At 44.9% G+C, this 24,592-nt stretch overlaps 1 protein-coding gene across 4 annotated transcripts in view; it reads right to left on the reverse strand.

The window, feature by feature from the left end:
* Positions 1-24,592, reverse strand: part of LOC110521407 (transcriptional enhancer factor TEF-3) — a 45,497-nt gene that overhangs the window by 13,959 nt on the left and 6,946 nt on the right. For 2 of the 4 annotated variants that reach the window (XM_036968723.2, XM_036968717.2), the window contains exons 2-4: positions 16,351-16,692; positions 1,182-1,246; positions 61-132 (exon numbers count right to left, since the gene is read on the reverse strand). In XM_036968723.2, coding sequence (XP_036824618.1) covers positions 61-132; positions 1,182-1,246; positions 16,351-16,357 — 144 coding nt within the window. In that variant the 5' untranslated portion in view covers positions 16,358-16,692. The remainder of the gene's footprint in view (positions 1-60; positions 133-1,181; positions 1,247-16,350; positions 16,693-24,592) is intronic. The other 2 variants (XM_036968724.2, XM_036968718.2) reach the window with 1 other exon arrangement.

The raw sequence follows: 24,592 nt of genomic DNA on the forward strand, positions 1-24,592 counted from the left end.
GTTCAAGCCAACCCACAATGCAGTGCACAGGTTCAAGATTCAAAAAGGGGGGAGACTCACGTAGCGTACCTTCAGCTTCACCTGGATCTCCCGGGCCTTCCGTCGCGCTAGCACCTGGATGTGACTGGACACCTGGAGGAGAGAGAGAGGGATAGAGAGAGAGATTAGGTCTGATCAGGTCTATGGCAGACGTGCTGTACAGGGTTCGGCCAACTATCCTCCATGTTGGCGCCAAATGTACAACAAACAATAATATTCCTTTTCTCATTCTATGATGTCATTGTCTTGAGACTTTTGGTACCAATATGTCACTTATTAAGAACGGCAAACTGAATTGTTCATGGCCCTGGCCACTGCTAGACCAGCAGGTGTCCCCCTTCCCCTCTCACTCTACCCTTCCTCAACTCATTGTCAACTCCAACCCTCTTTCCCCCCCATCACATCTTCACATAAAGGGACACAGATGGACCCCTTTCCTTCTCTCTCTATATAATGCAACATCAGTCAGTGTCAATATGTCAGTCAGTCCCTCCATATCAAATCAAGAGCTTGGAACAATAAGGTTCTCTGCATTTTTGTCAAAATGTTATTGACATAGCCTTGTTCAGTTCAATGTTCTTTGCCTATATAGTACTCTAACTACCCCCAACTCAAGTTGTTAAGTTCAAAATAATATGAGGGTTTGGAACTTTAAAGCCAATTATCTCAGAATCATCTTTTGCAGATAAAACCTTATAGTCCCAATCTCTCGAAATCCCATGTCCCAGATAGGGTCCAAATCTCTGCCCCATCCAGCCCTCTACAGTGTCCTCTCTGCCGTAAAGATCCTGTATTCCTCTGCTTCTTGCTCTCCTAATGAGGCTGGGCCACGTGCTAGGTGAAGAACACGCAGTCGTCTGATCCTATAGCACCTGTGCATTGGGCCCCGGCCCTCTAAATCACTCGAGAGGCCCATTTCAGCATGAGAACGGGGTTGGGGCTCGGGAATGTGTCGGAGTGACAGCAGCATCATTTCCTGCTGTCATGGCTTTCCCCTAGCCCTCTCTGGGTTTTTTCCAGCTCCTGATTGGAGACAGCTTGGACAGACATGGAGTGAGTGGGTTGTTTAAGGGGTGCACATGGTTTGGGAGAAAGGGAAGGAAACATATAGGGGAAAAGTGGAGTGGTGTTACGAAACCCACCTGCTTTCTTGTCCGCGTCTTCCCTGTGCGTAGCTTGATGTACCGTGCTATCAGTTCGTTTCGTCCTGAAAGAGCCAGCACATTGACATTAAAAACATTATTTGCATTAAGAAAATGTAAAGTTATTCAATATACAATGAGATATTTGTGGATTTGTTTACATGCAAAGTTTGATTTAGTTTATTAGTTCATAGTGATATGTCCAACAGTGTAAATCCTTGTTGAATGTCTGTAAATGCAACAGGCTTGGCATGGTGTCAGTAGGAGGATAGGTCAGCTAGGGGATGATGAGGTACTGCTAACTTATCATCAGCATGCTGGTTGGCTAGGAAAATCAGCTGCAGAGGTGGGAGGGGTGTCTGAGTCTGTGCTAATGTGTCCTGTATGTGTTTGTATTGGTGTAAGTGTGTGTGTATGTAGATGTGTTATCAGTAAAAGTGTGTATTTGTGTAAACGCAAGTGTGTGGGTGTGTATGTGCAAGTACGTACATGTGTGTGCAACCGCACTTGTGTGTGTGTGTGTGCTTGCCCTGGTCTGTGTACCCTGTGGGGTTGGTGCTGCTGAAAGACAGGTCACATTGGCTGAGCAGGTGAAAGGGTATAGCAGCCATGCGATCCCAGGCCGGGCTCAGAGGAGACACCACAGCCACAGAGAGTGACGAAGGAGGCCTGGCCTGGAGAGGCCGCTCGGCAGCTGGTCTGTGTGTGTCAATGTTTATAGAATACGCCTGCAGTAAATCTTAGGCTTGTTCCTCCATCAAGGCTTTGGTTACAGGGCAAAGGACTTGGTTCAATGGTCATGTGGCCTCTCACCTCTTTCCCTGGACCTGTACACACATGCACACACACACAGTACCAGTCAAAAGTTTGGACACACCTTCTCATTCAAGGGTTTTTCTTTATTTTTATTATTTTCTACATTGTAGCATAATACTGAAGACATCAAAACTATGAAATAACACATATGGAATCATGTAGTAATCAAAAAAGTGTTAAACAAATTAAAATATATTTTAGATTCTTCAAAGTAGCCACCCTTTGTCTTGATGACAGCTTTGCACACTCTTGGCATTCTCTCAACCAGCTTGAGATAGTTTGGGATGAGTTGGACCGCAAAGTGAAGGAAAAGCAGTAAACAAGTGCTCAGCATATGTGGGAACTCCGTCAAGACTGTTGAAAAAGCATTCCAGGTGAACCTGGTTGAGAGAATGCCAAGAGTGTGCAAAGCTGTCATCAAGACAAAGGGTGGCTACTTTGAAGAATCTAAAATATACTTGAACACTTTTTTGGTTACTACATTATTCCATATGTTATTTTATAGTTTTGATGTCTTCACCATTATTGTACAATGTAGAAAATAGTACAAACAAAGAAAAACCCTTGCATGAGTAGGTGTCCAAACTTTTGACTGGTACTATATGCACACACACACACACACACACACACACACACACACACACACACACACACACACACAGCATGCCTCCCAGCTGTAGAAGAGTCGAGTTTGCACCACCTCTTAAACACTGTAATTTTTCCCTGTCACACCACATCTCCATGTGAATTAACACAGAGATCAGTCACGCAACGCAATGTGGAACAACCAGCATAATTTTTCCTCACATAGTGATGCTTGGGTCAGAAAACCAGACCCTACCCCGTCTGACCAATCAGAATGCCCAGTTACGTCGAGGAAGAAGCCCAGAAAAACTGGTAGGCAATAAAAGTGATAAGATTCAGCTTGAACTCCAAAGGGTACCCTATTACCAGAGCCCTGGTGAAAAGTAATGCACTATATAGGGAATAGAGTGCCATTTGGGAAGCAACCTCCGAATGGAATGCAAAACATAGTTTCTCCAGCTCTCTTCTGAGCCTCGCTGCTGGGGATAAGGTTCTAGCAGAGGGTGTTTGTTCCGACATACAGTAACTTTCCACTAATCAATCTCTAACAGTGTTAAAGTTTAATAGGGGACTAGTCCACTGCAGGCAAATTTACGACTTATGAAAGTGGCAGCTGTTAGCATTAGAGGCCATTGCGGTGAATTTGGCGGTGATGGTTTTCTGTGAAGTGGCGACATGTTCACAAAATGGTTTAAATTAAGGAGGGCGATTGTAACCTCTTTATGCACACAAACACAAACACACACACACACACACACAGCTGTAGGGCTCCCTTTGTGTCATGCTTTTATGGACTTAAACCTTTCTCTCAGTCTCCTTATGTCTCCACACACAGCCCAGTCACGGCACTCATTCACTCTGAATCTTATTTTCATTTCCGGGCTGGAACTGCTCAAGCATTCAGTGTTTATCAGAAGGTGCACTCGCTCGCCAATTGTTTGAGCACCTCAATGCATATTTCTTTAATCCCTTTGGATTAAAAAAAGTGTTCCACATTTCTTGTGCACTTTGCAGTTGCTGACTGAAAACAGGCAAATACTTTTTGAGAGGTCACTGTGAAGACTTGGTGAGGTCACTGTGAAGACTTGGGGAAGTCACTGTGAAGACTTGGGGAGGTCACTGTGAAGACTTGGGGAGGTCACTGTGAAGACTTGGGGAGGTCACTGTGAAGACTTGGGGAGGTCACTGTGAAGACTTGGCGAGGTCACTGTGAAGACTTGGCGAGGTCACTGTGAAGACTTGGCGAGGTCACTGTGAAGACTTGGCGAGGTCACTGTGAAGACTTGGGGAGGTCACTGTGAAGACTTGGGGAGGTCACTGTGAAGACTTGGCGAGGTCACTGTGAAGACTTGGCGAGGTTACTGTGAAGACTTGGCGAGATCACTGTGAAGACTTGGCGAGGTCACTGTGAAGACTTGGCGAGGTCACTGTGAAGACTTGGCGAGATCACTGTGAAGACTTGGCGAGATCACTGTGAAGACTTGGCGAGGTCACTGTGAAGACTTGGGGAGATCACCGTGAAGACTTGGGGAGATCACCGTGAAGACTTGGGGAGATCACCGTGAAGACTTGGGGAGATCACCGTGAAGACTTGGGGAGATCACCGTGAAGACTTGGGGAGATCACCGTGAAGACTTGGGGAGATCACCGTGAAGACTTGGGGAGATCACCGGGGTGACTTGGGGAGGTCTCTGGGGTGACTTGGGGAGGTCTCTGGGGTGACTTGGGGAGGTCTCTGGGGTGACTTGGGGAGGTCTCTGAGGTGACTTGAGTGGAATCCAGATGTTTGGCATTGTGCTTATAAAATAATTTGAGCCAAGATTTGGCATTATGTTCACATACTGTCACACAAAGTCTCTACACACATGACATCCTCCCAGTCCACTCAGCCCATTCAAAATTAGCATCCTGTATTTGTTAGCATTAAACCTAGTCATTAATGAGCTGTTAAAGAGGCTGGTGTTCATGTGTTTACAATGCATTGGGAAAGTATTTGGACCCCTTGACTTTTTCCATATTTTGTTACAGCACAGCCTTATTTTAAAATTGATTAGTTTTTTTCTCCTAATCAATCTACACACAATACCCGATAATGACAAAGCAAAAACAGGTTTTTAGACATTTTTCAAATTTACATAAGTATTCAGACCCTTTACTCAGTACTTTGCTGAAGTACCTCTGGCAGTGATTACAGTCTTGAGTCTTCTTGGGTATGACGCTACAAGCTTGGCACACCTGTATTTGGGAAATTTCTCCCATTATTCTCTGCAGATCCTCTCAAGCTCTGTCAGGTTGGATGGGGTGCGTCGCTTCACAGCTATTTTCAGGTCTCTCCAGAGATGATTGATCGGGTTTAAGTCTGGGCTCTGGCTTGGACACTCAAGGACATTCAGAGACTTGTCCCGGAGCTTCTTGTGTATTATCTTGGCTATGTGCTTAGGGCCGCTGTCCTGTTGGAAGGTGAACCTTAGCCCCAGTCTGAGGTTCTGAGTGCTCTGGAGCAGGTTTTCATCAAAGATCTCTCTGTTCTTTGCTCCGTTCATATTTACCCTCGATCCTGACCAGTCTCCCAGTCCCTGACGCTGAAAAACTTCCCCATAGCATGATGCTGCCACCACCATGCTTCACCGTAGGGATGGTGCCAGGTTTCCTCCAGATGTGATGCTTGGCAATCAGGCCAAAGAGTTCAAGCTTGGTTTCATCAGACCAGAGAATCTTGATTCTCATGGTTTGAGAGTCCTCTGGGTGCCTTTTGGCAAACTCCAAACGGGCTGTCATGTGTCTTTTACTGAGTAGTGGCTTCCATCGGGCCACTCTACCATAAAGGCCTGATTGGTGGAGTGCTGCAGAGATGGTTGTCCTTTTGGAAGGTTCTCCCATCTCCACAGAGGCACTCTGGAGCTCTGTCAGAGTGACCATCGGGTTCTTGGTCACCTCCCTGACCAAGTCCATTCTCCCCCGATTGCTCAGTTCTTCCATTTAAGAATGATGGAGACCACTGTGCTCTTGGGGAATGCTGCAGAAATATTTTGGTACCCTTCCCCAGATCTGTTGTTCGACACAATCCTGTCTCTGAGATCTACAGACAATTCCTTCGACCTGATGGCTTGGTTTTTGCTATGACATTCACTGTCAACTGTGGGACCTTTATATAGACAGGTGTGCCTTTCCAAATCATGTCCAATTAATTGAATTTACCCCAGGTGGACTCCAATCAAGTTGTAAAAACATCTCAAGAACGATCAATGGACACAGGATGCACTTGAGCTCAATTCCGAGTCTCAACAAAGTGTCTGAATACTTATGTAAATAAGGTATTTGTTTTATATTTTTTTTATAAATGTGCAAAAATTTCTAAAACCCTGTTTTCGCGTTGTCATTATAGGGTATTGTGTGTAGATTTTTATTTAATTCATTTTAGAATAAGGCTGTAACGTAACAACATTTGGAAAAAGTCAAGGGGTCTGAATACTTTCCGGATGCACTATATATCAGATGTCCCTGGCACTCCCAGAAATGGACGGGTGGTATGATTTTAAAATTATCTAGACAGATCGGAGACACTGAGAAGTAGTCATTCAATAGCACAATGATGAGGTCATTATCGTGTGATCGTGTGACTGTGTCAACTGAATGGGTGGTGTCTAGACTCCAGAGGGGGCGACGGAGCAGCAGCCTGTCCTTGGCCAACTCAGTGGTTTAGGTCAGGTAGGTTAGAGACTGGGATCAGGAAATAGGATCCAAGTTCTCCAGAGCAGAGCAGTGACCGACTCTGGGAACGCGGCTGGTCTAGAGATCATCTGGGAGCTCCAAGAAACACCCATGGTCCCCTCACCCTCACATCCTCAGGGAAAGGTCAGAGGGGTTAGTGGTGGGTGCAGGATGTGTCACGCGAAGGTGCAGGGTGCAACCCTCCCCTCCATCCCTGTCATAAATCTGCCTCCTCTCACAAGGCAGGGTTCCTCTCTGTCCCCGAACGGTCAGTCCCTGCTCTCCCTACTCTCTGTGCTCTCTCCTTCCCAGAGCATTCCTCACATACCAACACCCTGACTGCCCTGCCTTCTGCAGCACTGGGCCTGCATCTGTTCTCTCTGCTGCCTGCCCCATGGGGGCGTACTTGGTTATTATGTGTGTGTGTGTATTTGTACTTGTGTGTGCGCACGCAGCTACACCACTTGACCTCTGTGTACAAACACTCACTCCCTCATGACGCTAGAGGACATCCACTCACACCATAGCACATAGCCATCCCAGCCTCGCTAGCCACTCCAGACTCCAGCACAGATGACAACAGAGGACCCAGCTTCTTACGTCTACTCTCCATCTATTCTGAACAGTGGCGTTCCATGGGATCGACATGATTAGGCCAAACATGGCAGCCACTTTGTAACACACAAACCATCTCTGTTAGACAGAGAGCACACGTGCACACACAGCAAGCCGCTTTATGAACACACATCTGCCAGCCGCACGGCTTCCGACAGCCTCTCTGTCTCTGGGCGATAACTAAGGTCAGATTTAGGCCGCAGGCAGGAATGTGTTGGCAGGGTGCGATTTCCCCTCGGATAGGATAGCTAGCCGAGAGATTTGGAGTGGTGGCGTGGAGACTCCTGACACAGGCCCGTCTCTGAAGCCACTGGCTAGCTCACTTCTCTCTTACTGACACTATCTGCTATGGCGCTGTCCATGCAAAGCTGTTCACTGTCAGTCCTGGAGGGCCAAAACACTTCTGGTTTTCATCCTCTTCTTCTAATAAGGGACTGATTCAGACCTGGGACACCAGATGTGTGCAATTAACCACCAGGTAGAAACAAAAACCAGAAGCGTTTTGGCCGTCCAGGACCGGAATTGAACAGCCCTGCTGTAAAGACTGGGATTTAAAGATACAGGATGTGAACATTGCGTTTCAAATGTGAAATCACTGTAACAGCAGCAGCAACCGTACCTCTCCACCGGTTACATAATATTATAAACTGGGTTTGAGCCCTGAATGTTGATATGCTGACAGCCGTGGTATATCAGACCGTATACCACGGGTATGACAAAACATGTATTTTTACTGCTCTAATTATGTTGGTAACCAGTTTATAATAGCAATAAGGCATATGGGGGTTTGTGAAATATGGCCAAAATACTACGACTACAGTTGAAGTCGTAAGTTTACATACACCTTAGCCAAATACATTTAAACTCAGTTTTTCACAATTACTGACATTTAATCCTAGTAAAAATTCCATGTCTTAGGTCAGTTAGGATCACCACTTTATTTTAAGAATGTGAAATGTCAGAATAATAGTAGAGTGATTCATTTCAGCTTTTATTTATTTCATCACATTCCCTGCGGGTCAGAAGTTTACATACACTCAATTAGTATTTGGTAGCATTGCCTTTAAATTGTTTAACTTGGGTCAAGCGTTTTGCGTAGCCTTCCACAAGCTTCCACAATAAGTTGGGAGAATTCTGGCCCATTCCTCCTGACAGAGCTGGTGTAACTGAGTCCGGTTTGTAGGCTTCCACGATTTTTCAGTTCTGCCCACAGATTTCCGATAGGATTGAGGTCAGGGCTTTGTGATGGCCACTCCAATACCTTTACTTTGTTGTCCTTAAGCCATTTTGCCACAACTTTGGAAGTGTGCTTGGGGTCATTGTCCATTTGGAAGATCCATTTGCCATGAAGCTTTAACTTCCTGACTGATGTTTTGAGATTTTGCTTCAATATATCTACATAATTGTCCTTCCTCATGATGCCATCTATTTTGTGAAGTGCACCAGTCCCTCCTGCAGCAAAGCACCCCCACAACATGATGCTGCCACCCCCGTGCTTCACAGTTGGGATGGTGTTCTTTGGCTTGCAAGTGTACCCCTTTTTCCTCCAAACATAACGATGGCCATTATGGCCAATCAGTTCTATTTTTGTTTTATCAGACCAGAGGACATTTCTCCAAAAAGTACAATCTTTGTCCCCATGTGCAGTTGCAAACCGTAGTCTGGCTTTTATGGCGGTTTTGGAGCAGTGGCTTCTTCCTTGCTGAGAGGCCTTTCAGGTTATTGCAATATAGGACTCGTTTTACTGTGGATATAGATACTTTTGTACCCGTTTCTTCCAGCATTTTCACAGGGTCCTTTGCTGTTGTTGTGGGATTGATTTGCACATTTCGCACCAAAGTACGTTCATCTCTAGGAGACAGAACACATCTCCTTCCTGAGCAGTATGATGGCTGCTTGGTCCCATGGTGTTTATACTTGCGGACTATTGTTTTGTACAGATGAACGTGGCACCTTCAGGCGTTTGGAAATTGCTCCCAAGGATGAACCAGACTTGTGGAGGTCTCCAATTATTTTCATAGGTCTTGGCTGATTTCTTTTGATTTTCCCATGGTGTCAAGCAAAGAGGCACTGAGTTTGAAGGTAGGCCTTGAAATACATCCACAGGAACATCTCCAATTGACTGATGTCAATTAGCCTATCAGAAGCTTCTAAAGCCATGACATAATCTTCTGGAATTTTCCAAGCTGTTTAAAGGCACAGTCAACTTAGCTTATGTAAACTTCTGACCCACTGAAATTCTGATACAGTGAATTATAAATGAAAGTCTGTCTGTAAACAATTGTTGGAAAAATGACTTGTGTCATGCACAAAGTAGATGTCCTAACCGACTTGCCAAAACTGTAGTTTGTTAACAAGAAATTTGTGGAGTGGTTGAAAAGCAAGTTTTAATGACTCCAACCTTAGTGTATGTAAACTTCCAACTTCAACTGTATCTATCCAGTCATGTCAGATCTTGGGATACCTAATGAGAGAGAGCATTCGATCAGGGCATTAGACAGAGGTGAGATGCATGTCAGAGCCAAGCAGACAGCCATGTCTGAATTCTGGAGGCACCTTAGTGGACATACAGTGAAGATTCCTCAAAGTCCCAGAGAGGATCTAATCGCATGTGAGAGTGAAGGTCAAGACAGGGGCTAGGGCTACAGAGCCGAGGTCAGGTTCAGACTCAGGACCTCCCCCATGTGACTGCTGTGCTGTGCCCCCTGCACCTCCCAGCCTCATCCTCAGGAGGGCTCAGGTGTCGCCACTACCCACTCACTACCAAGCAAACCCCTGACCTGGCCATGCCTTCAAGTACTCTCGCTGGAGACCGCAAACAGTGACCCCACTGCAGTAGTACTCAATAATGATATGGTGACTGTACTGAGAACTCTGTCCTGTCTCAGCTGCAATTACAAAAGAAACATGACACAGGAGCACTTTATCAAAAGGCTACTAGCTACTCACAGCCTTCTGTCAGTGAATCTCTCACTTGACTGGAAAGGTTGGGACCTGGGTGAGGAGGATAATTATTTATTTCCCTTGGGCCTTTCCTTTACATCACTGTTATTAATGAGGGTTGACAGAAAAAACTGCTGCTCTCTGTTTTCAGGGCACGTTGGCGTCTACACAAGAGAAACAAACATGTCAAGATGTTTGTCGGCAATAAAACCCTTGCAATGAAGGCCAGAGAAAACAGATGTTCACTATAGGAGGTATAGCGGGAGAGCAGGTGTGAAAGAACATGATGACTGAATAAAATATTATACTCTGTCAGTTATTTTTGCATAAGGCATAAGACTATTGCCTTTTTCTGATTATGTAAATAATAAAAGTGATTACAAGAAGAGTTATGAGTAATTATCCAATTGGTGGGTCTAATCCTGAATGCTGATTGGTTAAAACCGAGCTTCTCGGGCATTATCACTTAATTATTCAATCACTGTAAATAAACAACCAACATTTCCACTATCAAATGTGTTATTTTCATATACGGCCTATATGGGTATCCTATACCTTGGGGCAAAGCACTTATCCAACTGTCCATCCCTCTTCCCCTATAACACACATAATTTGTCATCCCAGCTCTGAAAAGCCTTTCTACTCGGTGGATCCCTGTTACTTTACACGCCGGACGTTAGTCGGATGGGGCAAAGCACAACTGGGACCCATGGAAGCCAGGACATGTTTTCATTGGCACTGCAGGTCGAATGACTGCCACACAAAAACCTCCACAATATCCGTGACACTGTCTTAATAAGCAAGCTAATAACTGCAGTGAGTAATAAGCATGACGGCCACACTATGATGAGAAAAATGCCATGAATGCATGAGGAAATATGACACAAAAACATTCCTCTCGATATAAGAAATTACAATTGGATGAAGAGGATCTACACGCATACTACAAAATGAACAGTTCCCCATCTCAATATGGCATTGTTGCCTCTGGAATGGCACTTGTTCAGTGTTGTAGACAGGAAATGCATTCAGGAAAAGTATTCAGACCACTTGACTTCTTCCACATTTTGTTATATTAGACTTATTCTAAAATAGACTGATTAGGGTGGAAAAAACTATTTAATCTACACACCGTATCCCATAATAACTAAGCAAAAACAGATTGTTAGACATTCGGATCCTTTACTCAGTACTTTGTTGAAGCAGCTTTCTCATTTTCAAGCTCTCTCATGTTGGATGGGAAGTGTGTGCAAAGCTGTCATCAAGGCAAAGGGTGGATATTCAAGAATCTCAAATATAAAATATATTTGGATTTGTTTAACACTTTTTTGGTTACTACATGATTCCATATGTGTTATTTGATGTCTTCATTATTATTCTACAATGTAGAAAATAGTCCAAATAAAGGAAAACCCTTGAATGAGCCGGCGTTCTAAAACCTTTGACCGGTAGTGTATTTCCATAGGTTTTCCTCTCACTTCATGTAATGATATACTTACATTTTAAAACCTCAACCTGAGAATGAAATTAACATAGCTTTAGGTTGAAATGAGTTGAGTTGTAGCAATGTGTCGAAAGGTCTGTCAATGACCCTGACAGGGCTGATTAAACAGGGTGGGGGGTCAGTGTGGGGGGTGGGCTTAGCTGTTTAGGGGCTGATGGGGTGCGGGTGGGCAGCGGGTTCAGTCTTGTCTCTTTTCTCATGTAGTAAATTTTATCTGGCCGTGAGGCTGTGGTGAACTTGGGGAGCAGTTGGAGGTTAGCTGAAAGGCAGACAGACCCGCTGAGAGACTGACGGACTGACGTACAGATGGGGGGGGGGGGGGGGGGCAGAGTGCATGATAAATCCCAGAAATAGCAGCGAACAGAGGAGGGAGGCATAAACACACACACACACACACACACACACACACATGAAACAGGGACAGGTGCAGAATGCCCCGGAGCTGCACAAGACACCGCCGCTGCCTTGGTGTTTATTTGTTTCCCTCCCCTCACTCCAAGCACTCAAAGGGTAAACGTCTATTCTGGTATAGGGTTACAGCGGAGCTGCCTTGAACCCCGGTTCCAAGCGCATGCCATTCCTAACGGCCCATCGTGCTCCCTGGCACGCATCACCCGCCCCTGACCCCCGTGGGGAGGAAGGGGCACCTCAGCGCGCCCCCCCAGCTCTCACCACCCTCCCCAGCCTCTCTTCCCCTAAAACAGAATGTGACACCTGCCCCCTCTCCTCCGTCCCATTATTGCAGGCTTTATAAGGGGTTAGAGTTGATCAGGGGACGGCTGTGAACTCGCCGGGCCCAGATAGCCATTAGCCGCATGCTAGGCTAAAGGAGCTCGCTCAGAGAGGGGAGATGACAGACCTCCTCTGAAAAGCACACAACCACCTGCTCCGTTTGGACCCAACGCTTTTCCACCACCAGCAGACGAGCTATCGTTATCGCAAGCCATCTGTTAGCAGATGTCTACCAGCAAGACCTAGTGTGTCCTATCAAATCAAAGTTTATTGGTTGCGTACACAGATTTTTAAAAATGTAACCTTTATTTAACTAGGCAAGTCAGTTAAGAACAAATTCTTATTTACAATGACACTCTACCAAGAGGCAAAAGGCCTCCTGTGGGGACGTGGGCTGGGATTAAAAATAAAAATGTAGGACAAAACAAACATCACAACAAGAGAGACACCACAACACTACAAAAAGAGAGACCTAAGACAACAACACAGCATGGCAGCAACACATGACAGCATAGCATGGTAGCAATACAACATGACAACACGGTAGCGAAACAATATGGCAGCAGCACAACCTGGTAGCAGCACAAAATTGGTATAAACATTGTTAGGCACAGACAACAGCACAAAGGGCAAGAAGGTAGAGACAACAATACATCACGCAAAGCAGCCACAAGTGTCAGTAAGAGTGACCATGATTGAGTCTTTGAATGTAAAGATGGAGATAAAACTATCCAGTTTGGGGCCTCCCGAGTGGTGCAGCGGTCTAAGGCACTGCATCGCAGTGCAAGAAGTGTTCCTACGGGCTGTGTCACAACCAGCCATGGCCGGGAGTTAGGCGGGTTATGTTTCGGAGGACACATTACTCCACCTTAGCCTCTCCCAAGTCAGCGATTAGCAAGATCAAAAAGGGGTTACAAATACTAAATAAATAAACTGTCCAGTTTGAGTGTTTGTTGCAGCTCCTTCCAGTCGCTAGCTGCAGCGAAAAGACGAGCGACCCAGGGATGTGTGTGCTTTGGGGACCTTCACCAGAATGTGACTGGCAGAACGGGTGTTGTATGTGGAGGATGAGGGGTGCAGTAGGTATCTCAGATAGGGGGAGTGAGGCCTAAGAGGGTTTTATAAATTAGCATCAACCAGTGGGTCTTTTGCCGGGTATACAGAGATGACCAGTTTACAGAGGAGTATAGAGTGCAGTGACGTGTCCTATAAGGGGCATTTGTGGCAAATCTGATGGACGAATGGAAAGAACATCCAGCCGCATGAGAGCACCCTTACCTGCTGATCTATAATTTACATCTTCATAATCTAGCATGGGTAGGATGGTCATCTGAATCAGGGTTAGTTTGGCAGCTGGGGTGAAAGAGGAGCGATTATGATAGAGGAAACCAAGTCTAGATTTAACTTCAACCTGCAGCTATGAAAATGTGCTGAGACAAGGACAGTGTACCATCTAGCCATACTCCCAAGTACTTGTATGAGGTTATGACCTTATTAAGAGGTGACTGACTACCTTATTAAGATCTAAACCCTCAGATATATTAATCACACCAGTGGGGAGAGGGGCATTTTACAGATGTTATCCCATATGTAAGAAATATCAGAACAAGCAATGTCAGAGTCCAAAATATGGAAAAAGTCAAGGGGCCTTTTTACAAATGTATAAAAAAGAAAAAACTGAAAAGGTACACATTTACATAAGTAGTCAGACCCTTTACTCAGTACTTTGTTGAAGCACATTTGGCAGTGATCACAGCATCAAGTTTTCTTGGGTATGACGTGACAAGTATTTGGGGAGTTCCTCCCTTTCTTCTCAGCAGATCCTCTCAAGCTCTGTCAGGTTGGATGGGGAGCGTCGCTGCACAGCTATTTTCAGGTCTCTCCAGAAGTGTTCAATCGGGTTCAAGTACGGGCTCTGGCTGGGCCACTCAAGGACATTCAGACACTTGACCCAAATCCACTCCTGTGTTGTAATGGCTGTGTGCTTAAGGTCGTTATCCTGTTGGAAGGTGAACCTTTTTCCCCAGTCTGAGGTCCTGAGTGATCTGGAGCAGGTTTTCATCAAGGATCTGTACTTTGCTCTGTTCATCTTTGCCTCGATCCTGACTAGCCTTCCAATTCCTGACGCTGAAAGATATCCCCAAAGCATGATGCTACCACCCCCATGCTTCACCGTAGGGATGGTGCCAGGTTTCCTCCAGACGTGACGCTAGGCATTCAGGACAAAGAGTTCAATCTTGGTTTCATCAGACCAGAGAATCTTGTTTCTCATGGTCTGAGAGTCTTGACGTGCCTTTTGGCAAACTCCAACAGGGCTGTCATGTGCCTTTTACTGAGGAGTGGCTTCCGTCTGGCCACTCTACCATAAAGGCCTGATTGGTGGAGTGCTGCAGAGATGGTTGTCCTTCTGGAAGGTTCTCCCATCTCCACAGAGGAGCTCTGTCAGAGTGACCATTGGGTTCTTGGTATTATGGAGTATTATGTGTAGATTGCTAAGGAATTTGTTTTGATTTAATCCATTTTAGAATAATGCTGTAACGAAACAAAATGTAGAAAAAATCAAGGGGTCTGAATACTTTCCAAAGGTACTGTGTGTATATATATATATATATAGCCTGCTGTCCTGTACCTTTGCCCCACTACTCTGGATTACCGACCTCTGCCTGACCTGACCCTGAGCCTGCCTGCCATTCTGTACCATTGCCCCACTACTCTGGATTACCGACCTCTGCCTGACCTGACCCTGCCTGCCATTCTGTACCTTTGCCCCTCTACTCTGGATTACCGACCTCTGCCTGACCTGACCCTGAGCCTGCCTGCCATCCTGTACCTTTGCCCCACTACTCTGGATTACCGACCTCTGCCTGACCTGACCCTGAGCCTGCCTGCCATCCTGTACCTTTGCCCCACTACTCTGGATTACCGACCTCTGCCTGACCTGACCCTGCCTGCCATTCTGTACCTTTGCCCCACTACTCTGGATTACCGACCTCTGCCTGACCTGACCCTGAGCCTGCCTGCCATCCTGTACCTTTGCCCCACTACTCTGGATTACCGACCTCTGCCTGACCTGACCCTGAGCCTGCCTGCCATCCTGTACCTTAGCCCCACTACTCTGGATTACCGACCTCTGCCTGACCTGACCCTGAGCCTGCCTGCCATCCTGTACCTTAGCCCCACTACTCTGGATTACCGACCTCTGCCTGACCTGACCCTGAGCCTGCCTGTTTTCCTGTACTTTAGCCCCACTACTCTGGATTATTGACCCCTGCCTGCCTTGACCTGTCGTCTGCCTGCCCCTGTTGCTGTAATAAACACTGTTACTTCGACACAGTCTGCATTTGGGTCTTACCTGAAACGTGATAGTATGTCCGAAACACATTGCTTATCTAAATATTTTCCCTTATCATGGCATATAACTTTTTTCTCCACCTTTATTCCAAAATGTTAATTGAACTGCAACACTTAAAAGCCCATGATGTAACATAGGTATGAAAGCCAACAAGAAATTAAGTAATGTATGGCTGACATAAATGTATGACTGATAATGAGATATGGCAAAACGGGGTAAACAACATGCCCTCGCCATAGTTATGTAATCGAATAGTGCAGTAGGTAACCTAGTGGTTAAGAGTGTTGGGCCAGTAATCAAAAGGTCGCTGGTTCGAATCAAGGCACTTAACCCTAATTACTCCTGTAAGTCGCTCTGGATAAAAGAGTCTGCTAAATTACAAAAATGTCAATGAATACTAGTATAGTACAGAAATGGCTGAGGGAGAGAGGGAAGGTGAGCGGATTATGTCAAGTATCAATCAGAACGTGAGTAGCAGCATGGAGGCGTGTGACATCCATGGTGCCATTACACGCTACTCAGCCACGTGGATGGAGGGGAGGGACAGCTGGGCAGAAACCCAGCATGGTGTGTGTACCAGAGTGCTGTGAGTGGTGGTGGTAGTGAGAGGGTGTGTGGAACTATGTGTGTACTCTGGGATACTGCCATTTATCACTCACAACATATAAGAACTACGTGTGTGTGTGTGTGTGTGTGTGCAACTGTGTGAAGTAAATGTGTGTATACGTATGTAGGCCTTATTTGTGAGGGAAAGTGGTCAGTGGAGATACAACTGGCATACTGGCATATCTTCAATTTCAAGGGACATGGGTCCAAGAGTGTATGTACATGAACGTTTGCGTTTGAGGGCACAGCATATAGTCAGTCATCATATAAAGCCAGGGAATAGATGGGAAAAGGGTAGGGCATACCATACATCTTTCCCTCGTCGGAGAGGATAATCTTCCTGCGTCCGCAGGGCGGGTAGATGGACAGGGCCTCATGGAAGCTCTGTTCGATGTCAGGGCTCCACACGCCCTCCGCATCGTTCTCCAGAGCCTTGTCCAGAGGCTCGTTCAGCTCCTCACTGCTGCCCCCAGGGGAGGGGGCCGGCACCCACTCCGCAGACGTGGTGGGGGCAGGGGGGGACCACAGGACAGGGCTGGGGTTGGAGGGATCGGGGGGGTAGACCCAGGAGGGGGAAGGGGGTTGGGGTGGGGTGTAGATGGTGTCTTCCAGGGGCCAATGACAGAACAAGACAGGGGAGAGTGATCCTGAGAAAGCAAAATACATAACATTTAGGTCAGGTGAGGTTGAGTCAAGGAGTGCTGGCTAGAAGAATGTTAGGCCAAGAACAAGAGCATAGGAAGGTAATACCCATCGGAAACAGTGAATGACCATATTATATGCTTTAAAGGATAACAAGGATTGCTTTCAAATATTGATTATGCTGCTAAGTATTTGATACTTTGAATTGTCTTGGTATCCATAGTTATGTACTGTCTGTGACTATGTATGATAAGCTATTCCCATGCTAAAAACTTGCCAGATCTTCCTCAAACCATACGTTCAAACATCAAGAAACTTCCTGGTAAAATTAAGATGAAACAAAAATCACAACAGAATTCTGGTCATTTGACGTCAGCCCAAGGAGGTCGAACTATCTAGGAAAGCGATAGCTATGTCAGCTGAGTGTGGTCATATGAAGAGCGGCGTGCGCGCAAATGCTATGAAATCTTAGATCACATCAATGGGGAGTTGCTAATACTACTTGGATAAAGCACCTCGGACCAGAAATTAGATTATGGAGCCATGAAAACAAACAGCATGGCACCTAGAGGCCAAGGAGATGGCTGAAGAGATGGCTGACGAGAGGGCCGGAGAGAGAGGGCCGAGGGACAGGGCCAAGGGAGAGGCAGAGGAGTAACAGACTGGGAAATACATTAAACTGGGATCTCGAACACACCGCCATTGATATTTTCAAATACTTTATCTGTGCTCGATTGAGCTTGCCTGGCTTAATGGACCAATAAAATAGTACCAAAACTGTAAACTCTGCCCATCTGGCAGTCTACAGGCAAGCTGAAGCAAACGTGCAAAGTAGAGGTCGACCGATTAATCGGAATGGCCAATTAATTAGGGCCGATTTCAAGTTTTCATAACAATCGGAAATCGGTATTTTTGGACACCGATTTTTAAAATATTTTTTACATTTTATTTATTTTTATTCCCCTTTTATTTAATCTTTATTTAACTAGGCAAGTCAGTTAAGGACACATTCTTAGTGTCAATGACGACCTAGGAATGGTGGGTTAACTGACTCGTTCAGGAGCACAACAACAGATTTTTACCTTATCAGCTCGGGGGATTCAATCTTGCAACCTTACAGTTAACTAGTTCAATTATCTAACCACCTGATTACACTGCACTCCACAAGGAGCCTGCCTGCCTGTTACGTGAATGCAGTAGAAGCCAAGGTAAGTTGCTAGCTAGCATTAAACTTATCTTATAAAAAACAATCAATCATAATCACTAGTTAACTACACATGGTTGATGATATTACTAGTTTATCTAGCGTATCGTTGCTCCAATGTTTACCTAACCATAAACATCAATGCCTTTCTTAAAATCAATACACAGAAGTATATATTTTTAAACCTGCATATTTAGCTAAAAGAAATCCAGGTTAGCAGGCAATATTAACCAGGTGAAATTGTGTCACTTCTCTTGCGTTCATTGCACGCGGAGTCAGTGTATATGCAACAGTTTGGGCCACCTAATTTGCCAGAATTTTATGTAATTATGACATAACATTGAAGGTTGTGCAATGTAACAGCAATATTTAGACTTATGGATGCCACCCGTTAGATAAAATACGTAACGGTTCCGTAATTCACTGAAAGAATAAACGTCTTGTTTTCGAGATGATAGTTTCCAGATTCGACCATATTAATGACCTAAGGCTCGTATTTCTGTGTGTTATGTTATAACTAAGTCTATGATTTGATAGAGCAATCTGATAGAGCAGTCTGAGCGGTGGTAGGCAGCAGCATGCTCGCAAGCATTCATTCAAACAGCACTTTCGTGCATTTTGCCAGCAGCTCTTCGTTGTACTTCAAGCATTGCACTGTTTATGACTTCAAGCCTATCAACTCCCGAGATGAGGCTGGTGTAACCGATGTGAAATGGCTAGCTAGTTAGCGGGGTGCGCGCTAATAGCGTTTCAAACGTCACTCGCTCTGAGACTTGGAGTAGTTATTCCCCTTGCTCTGCATGGGTAACGCTGCTTCGAGGGTGGCTGTTGTCGATGTGTTCCTGGTTCAAGCCCAGGTAGGAGCGAGGATAGGGATGGAAGCTATACTGTTACACTGGCAATACTAAAGTGCCTATAAGAACATCTAATAGTCAAAGGTTATATGGTTATATGGTATAGAGAGAAATAGTCCTATAATTCCTATAATAACTACAACCTAAAACTTCTTACCTGGGAATATTGAAGACTCATGTTAAAAGGAACCACCAGCTTTCATATGTTCTCATGTTCTGAACAAGGAACTGAAACGTTAGCTTTCTTACATGGCACATATTGGAATTTTACTTTCTTCTCCAACACTTTGTTTTTGCATTATTTAAACAAAATTGAACATGTTTCATTATTTATTTGAGGCTATATTGATTTTATTGATGTGTGATATTAAGTTAAAATAAGTGTTCATTCAGTATTATTGTAATTGTCATTATTACAAATAAATAAATAAAAATCGTCCGATTAATCGGTATCGGCTTTTTTTGGTCCTCCAATAATCGGCATCGGCGTTGAAAAATCATAATCAGTCGACCTCTAGTTCAAAGTATGTGAAAGATTTCAAATAGTATTTGAACCCAGGTTGGGGATAGACAGAGACATTTGGTCAGACACATCAAGGAGGAGGTCATATCATATCAGGGTTATTTAGGTAATTACACTTCGAAACACTCAAGGAAATGATCAGGCTAGATGTTTGAGAACTGGTCAGGACATGGGGTCAGGGAAAAACTCCTAGCTCTCCAAACGTCTCATCACAAGAAATGGATGAATCTCAATCATTATTTGTGTTCCTCCAGAGGCAATCTGGGCTGCCAATTAAGGCTATTGACAGTGTTAGTCAGTATGAAGCATGATTTGCCTGGTTGTATTCGGCCCTCCTGTTCGCCACAGTGACAATATTTAGCTTAAGGCAAATTTCCTGCAATTCTACACATTTAGCCATGTGGCTGAGATAACATTTGCTGTTTTAAGTTTACACTGAAAACGTTTTTCCATTCCGATCTACTGTTTGGATAAAACAAATGCTTAGGCAGCTCCCCCATTACTTTTCTGTGCAGAAAAACCCAGAGTTAGTAACGATCTCCATCCAGCCAGTCACCCTCTCTTACTCTGAGCCCCCTGACGTACCAATGGGCTTCCCGTAAATGAGTTGGCCAGTTAACCATACACGTACACACACACACAACATGAACACACACACATGACCAAGATAACTAAAATACACAAACCAAACAAACACATGAGACAATGCATCTATTCAGAGGTCATGGGGCAAACTGACCACACACAGATCAACATCCATACACAAACAACAAGAGGTCGACCGATTAATCGGAATGGCCGATTAATTAGGGCCGATTTCAAGTCGGAAATCGTTATTTTTGGGTGCCGATTTGCCGATTTTAAAATTATTATTATTATTTTTTTTACATCTTTATTTAACTAGGCAAGTAAGTTAAGAACACATTATTATTTTCAATGACGGCCTAGGAACCGTGGGTTAACTGCCTTGTTCAGGGGCAGAACGACAGATTTTCACCTTATCAGCTCGGGGGATCCAATCTTGCAACCTTACAGTTAAATAGTCCAACACAATAACGACCTGCCTCTCTCTCGTTGCATTCCACAAGGAGACTGTTACGTGAATGCAGTAAGCCAAGGTAAGTTGCAAGCTAGCATTAAATGTATCTTATAAAAAACAATCAATCATAATCACTAGTTAACTACACATGGTTGATGATATTGCTAGATATTATCTAGCGTGTCCTGCATTGCATATAATCTGATTGAGCATACAAGTATCTGACTGAGCGGTGGTAGGCAGAAGCAGGCGAGTAAACATTCATTCAAACAGCACTTTCGTGCGTTTTGCCAGCAGCTCTTCGTTGTGCGTCAAGCATTGCGTTGTTTATGACTTCAAGCCTATCAACTCTCGAGATGAGGCTCGTGTAACCGAAGTGAAATGGCTAGCTAGTTAGCGTGCGCTAATTGTCGTTTTGTTGCTGGTTCGAGCCCAGGGAGGAGCGAGGAGAGGGACAGAAGCTATACTGTTACACTGGCAATACTAAAGTGCCTATAAGAACATCCAATAGTCAATGGTTAATGAAATACAAATGGTATAGAGAGAAATAGTCCTATAATTCCTATTACTACAACCTAAAACTTCTTACCTGGGAATATTGAAGACTCATGTTAAAGGGAACCACCAGCTTTCATATGTTCTCATGTTCTGAACAAGGAACTGAAACGTTAGCTTTCTTACATGGCACATATTATACATGGAACATATTGCACATTTACTTTCTTCTCCAACACTTTGTTTTTGCATTATTTAAACCAAATTGAACATGTTTCATTATTTACTTGAGGCTAAATTGATTTTATTGATGTATTATATTAAGTTAAAATAAGTGTTTATTCAGTATTGTTGTAATTGTCATTTTTACAAATAAATAAATAACAAATCAGCCGATTTAACCGGTATCGGCTTTTATGGTCCTCCAGTAACCGGTATCGGCTTTTATGGTCCTCCAGTAACCGGTATCGGCTTTTATGGTCCTCCAGTAACCGGTATCGGCTTTTATGGTCCTCCAGTAACCGGCATCGGCTTTTATGGTCCTCCAGTAACCGGTATCGGCTTTTATGGTCCTCCAGTAACCGGTATCGGCTTTTATGGTCCTCCAGTAACCGGTATCGGCTTTTATGGTCCTCCAGTAACCGGTATCGGCTTTTATGGTCCTCCAGTAACCGGTATCGGCTTTTATGGTCCTCCAGTAACCGGCATCGGCTTTTATGGTCCTCCAGTAACCGGTATCGGCTTTTATGGTCCTCCAGTAACCGGTATCGGCTTTTATGGTCCTCCAGTAACCGGTATCGGCTTTAATGGTCCTCCAGTAACCGGTATCGGCTTTTATGGTCCTCCAGTAACCGGTATCGGGTTTTATGGTCCTCCAGTAACCGGCATCGGCTTTAATGGTCCTCCAGTAACCGGTATCGGCTTTTATGGTCCTCCAGTAACCGGTATCGGCTTTTATGGTCCTCCAGTAACCGGTATCGGCTTTTATGGTCCTCCAGTAACCGGTATCGGCTTTAATGGTCCTCCAGTAACCGGTATCGGCTTTTATGGTCCTCCAGTAACCGGTATCGGCTTTTATGGTCCTCCAGTAACCGGCATCGGCTTTAATGGTCCTCCAGTAACCGGTATCGGCTTTTATGGTCCTCCAGTAACCGGTATCGGCTTTTATGGTCCTCCAGTAACCGGTATCGGCTTTTATGGTCCTCCAGTAACCGGTATCGGCTTTTATGGTCCTCCAGTAACCGGTATCGGCTTTTATGGTCCTCCAGTAACCGGCATCGGCTTTTATGGTCCTCCAGTAACCGGTATCGGCTTTTATGGTCCTCCAGTAACCGGTATCGGCTTTTATGGTCCTCCAGTAACCGGTATCGGCTTTTATGGTCCTCCAGTAACCGGTATCGGCTTTTATGGTCCTCCAGTAACCGGCATCGGCTTTTATGGTCCTCCAGTAACCGGCATCGGCTTTTATGGTCCTCCAGTAACCGGTATCGGCTTTTATGGTCCTCCAGTAACCGGTATCGGCTTTTATGGTCCTCCAGTAACCGGTATCGGCTTTAATGGTCCTCCAGTAACCGGCATCGGCTTTAATGGTCCTCCAGTAACCGGTATCGGCTTTTATGGTCCTCCAGTAACCGGTATCGGCTTTTATGGTCCTCCAGTAACCGGTATCGGCTTTTATGGTCCTCCAGTAACCGGTATCGGCTTTAATGGTCCTCCAGTAACCGGTATCGGCTTTTATGGTCCTCCAGTAAACGGTATCGGCTTTTATGGTCCTCCAGTAACCGGCATCGGCTTTAATGGTCCTCCAGTAACCGGTATCGGCTTTTATGGTCCTCCAGTAACCGGTATCGGCTTTTATGGTCCTCCAGTAACCGGTATCGGCTTTTATGGTCCTCCAGTAACCGGTATCGGCTTTTATGGTCCTCCAGTAAACGGTATCGGCTTTTATGGTCCTCCAGTAACCGGCATCGGCTTTTATGGTCCTCCAGTAACCGGTATCGGCTTTTATGGTCCTCCAGTAACCGGTATCGGCTTTTATGGTCCTCCAGTAACCGGTATCGGCTTTTATGGTCCTCCAGTAACCGGTATCGGCTTTTATGGTCCTCCAGTAACCGGCATCGGCTTTTATGGTCCTCCAGTAACCGGCATCGGCTTTTATGGTCCTCCAGTAACCGGTATCGGCTTTTATGGTCCTCCAGTAACCGGTATCGGCTTTTATGGTCCTCCAGTAACCGGTATCGGCTTTAATGGTCCTCCAGTAACCGGTATCGGCTTTTATGGTCCTCCAGTAACCGGTATCGGCTTTTATGGTCCTCCAGTAACCGGCATCGGCTTTTATGGTCCTCCAGTAACCGGTATCGGCTTTTATGGTCCTCCAGTAACCGGTATCGGCTTTTATGGTCCTCCAGTAACCGGTATCGGCTTTTATGGTCCTCCAGTAACCGGTATCGGCTTTTATGGTCCTCCAGTAACCGGTATCGGCTTTTATGGTCCTCCAGTAACCGGTATCGGTATTGACGTTGAAAAATCATAATCGGTCGACCTCTAGTAATGACACTCACACTCCTTCCATATTTATTTTTTATTTAACCTTTATTTAACTAGGCAAGTCAGTTAAGAACAAATGCTTATTTACAATGACAGCCTAGGCCCTATTGTCTGTCTCTCTCTCTCTCTCTTTTTTTATCTTACTGTTTCTCTCTCTGTCTCTCACTCCCTATTGTCTGTCTCTCTCTGTTTCTCACCCCCTCCCTCTCGCTCTCTCAATTTTTGCTCTCTGTTTTTCTCTCTCTGTTTCTCTTTCCCTCTCCCCCCTCCCTCGTTCTCTGGACTCTCCATACTGAACTATAGTTTAGTGAGTTAACAAAATAACCCAGGAATGTACAGGCTACATGGACACTATTAACCTAATTGAAAAATCTGAATGATGGGGATAACACTACAGAGGGGTATACTACAAAGCAGGATCAATGAGTTAGCCAGCTAACTTTGATATACAACCAGAAATAACTGCAAATGTTATGGTTCATTAAGAAAGCTAAACTTAAATATGTGTTTATCATTGTTGAGTAAACTGGATAATTTCCATTTCAAACTTATCTTTCTAAAAAATAAAAAGTTATGTCAGAATATTTAGGCAAGTTAGCTGGCAAACTAATTGATCCTGCTTTGTAGTAGCCCTCTGGTCTCATTACTATTGACTGACCCTAAAGAAGCACTGAACTAAAGCTCTGTCAAGCACACCATACTGAGTGTGACAGTGTTTACTCCAATCAGTTTGTTTAGGGTGGGCTTTCTGGAATAGTTATGAAACTTGTTGTAATGGAATATCTGTCTCGGCCAAACCCCTGCTAAGGCCTTGTCATAATAACACCAAGTAAAACAACTGAGTAGGGCAAACTTACACTGTAGAGCCCCTTTCGTCGCTCTGGTGGTGAACCTTAGTAACTTTTTAAATAAGGGGTCTATGGTGAAATGGTTTTTGTGGTCATTGTATCTTTGCTGAGTATGTTTCATAACTTTGCTCACAAAGTAACCTGGAGTAACGGACAACTGTAATTACAATGTAATAGTCCAATACTGATAAAGAAAGAGAATGTTTAGTGCAGTGAGATCTGTGGGGCATAAAGCCATTAGAGTGCTGGTTAGGTTCCTAAGTCAAAGTGTCCAGCAGGGTTAATTGACCTAAGCCCCTTAAACCAGGCTGCCCCTTCCACGGCGCCCTTATCCCCTACCTCGGCCCCTCTCCCCTGGGCCTGCTCAGCGGGATAATCCCCCAGCTGGTGCTGCG

Source organism: Oncorhynchus mykiss, chromosome 4 (assembly GCF_057628025.1).
Source record: "Oncorhynchus mykiss isolate SJ-2025 chromosome 4, ASM5762802v1, whole genome shotgun sequence".
NCBI classification, from domain to species: Eukaryota; Metazoa; Chordata; class Actinopteri; order Salmoniformes; family Salmonidae; genus Oncorhynchus; species Oncorhynchus mykiss.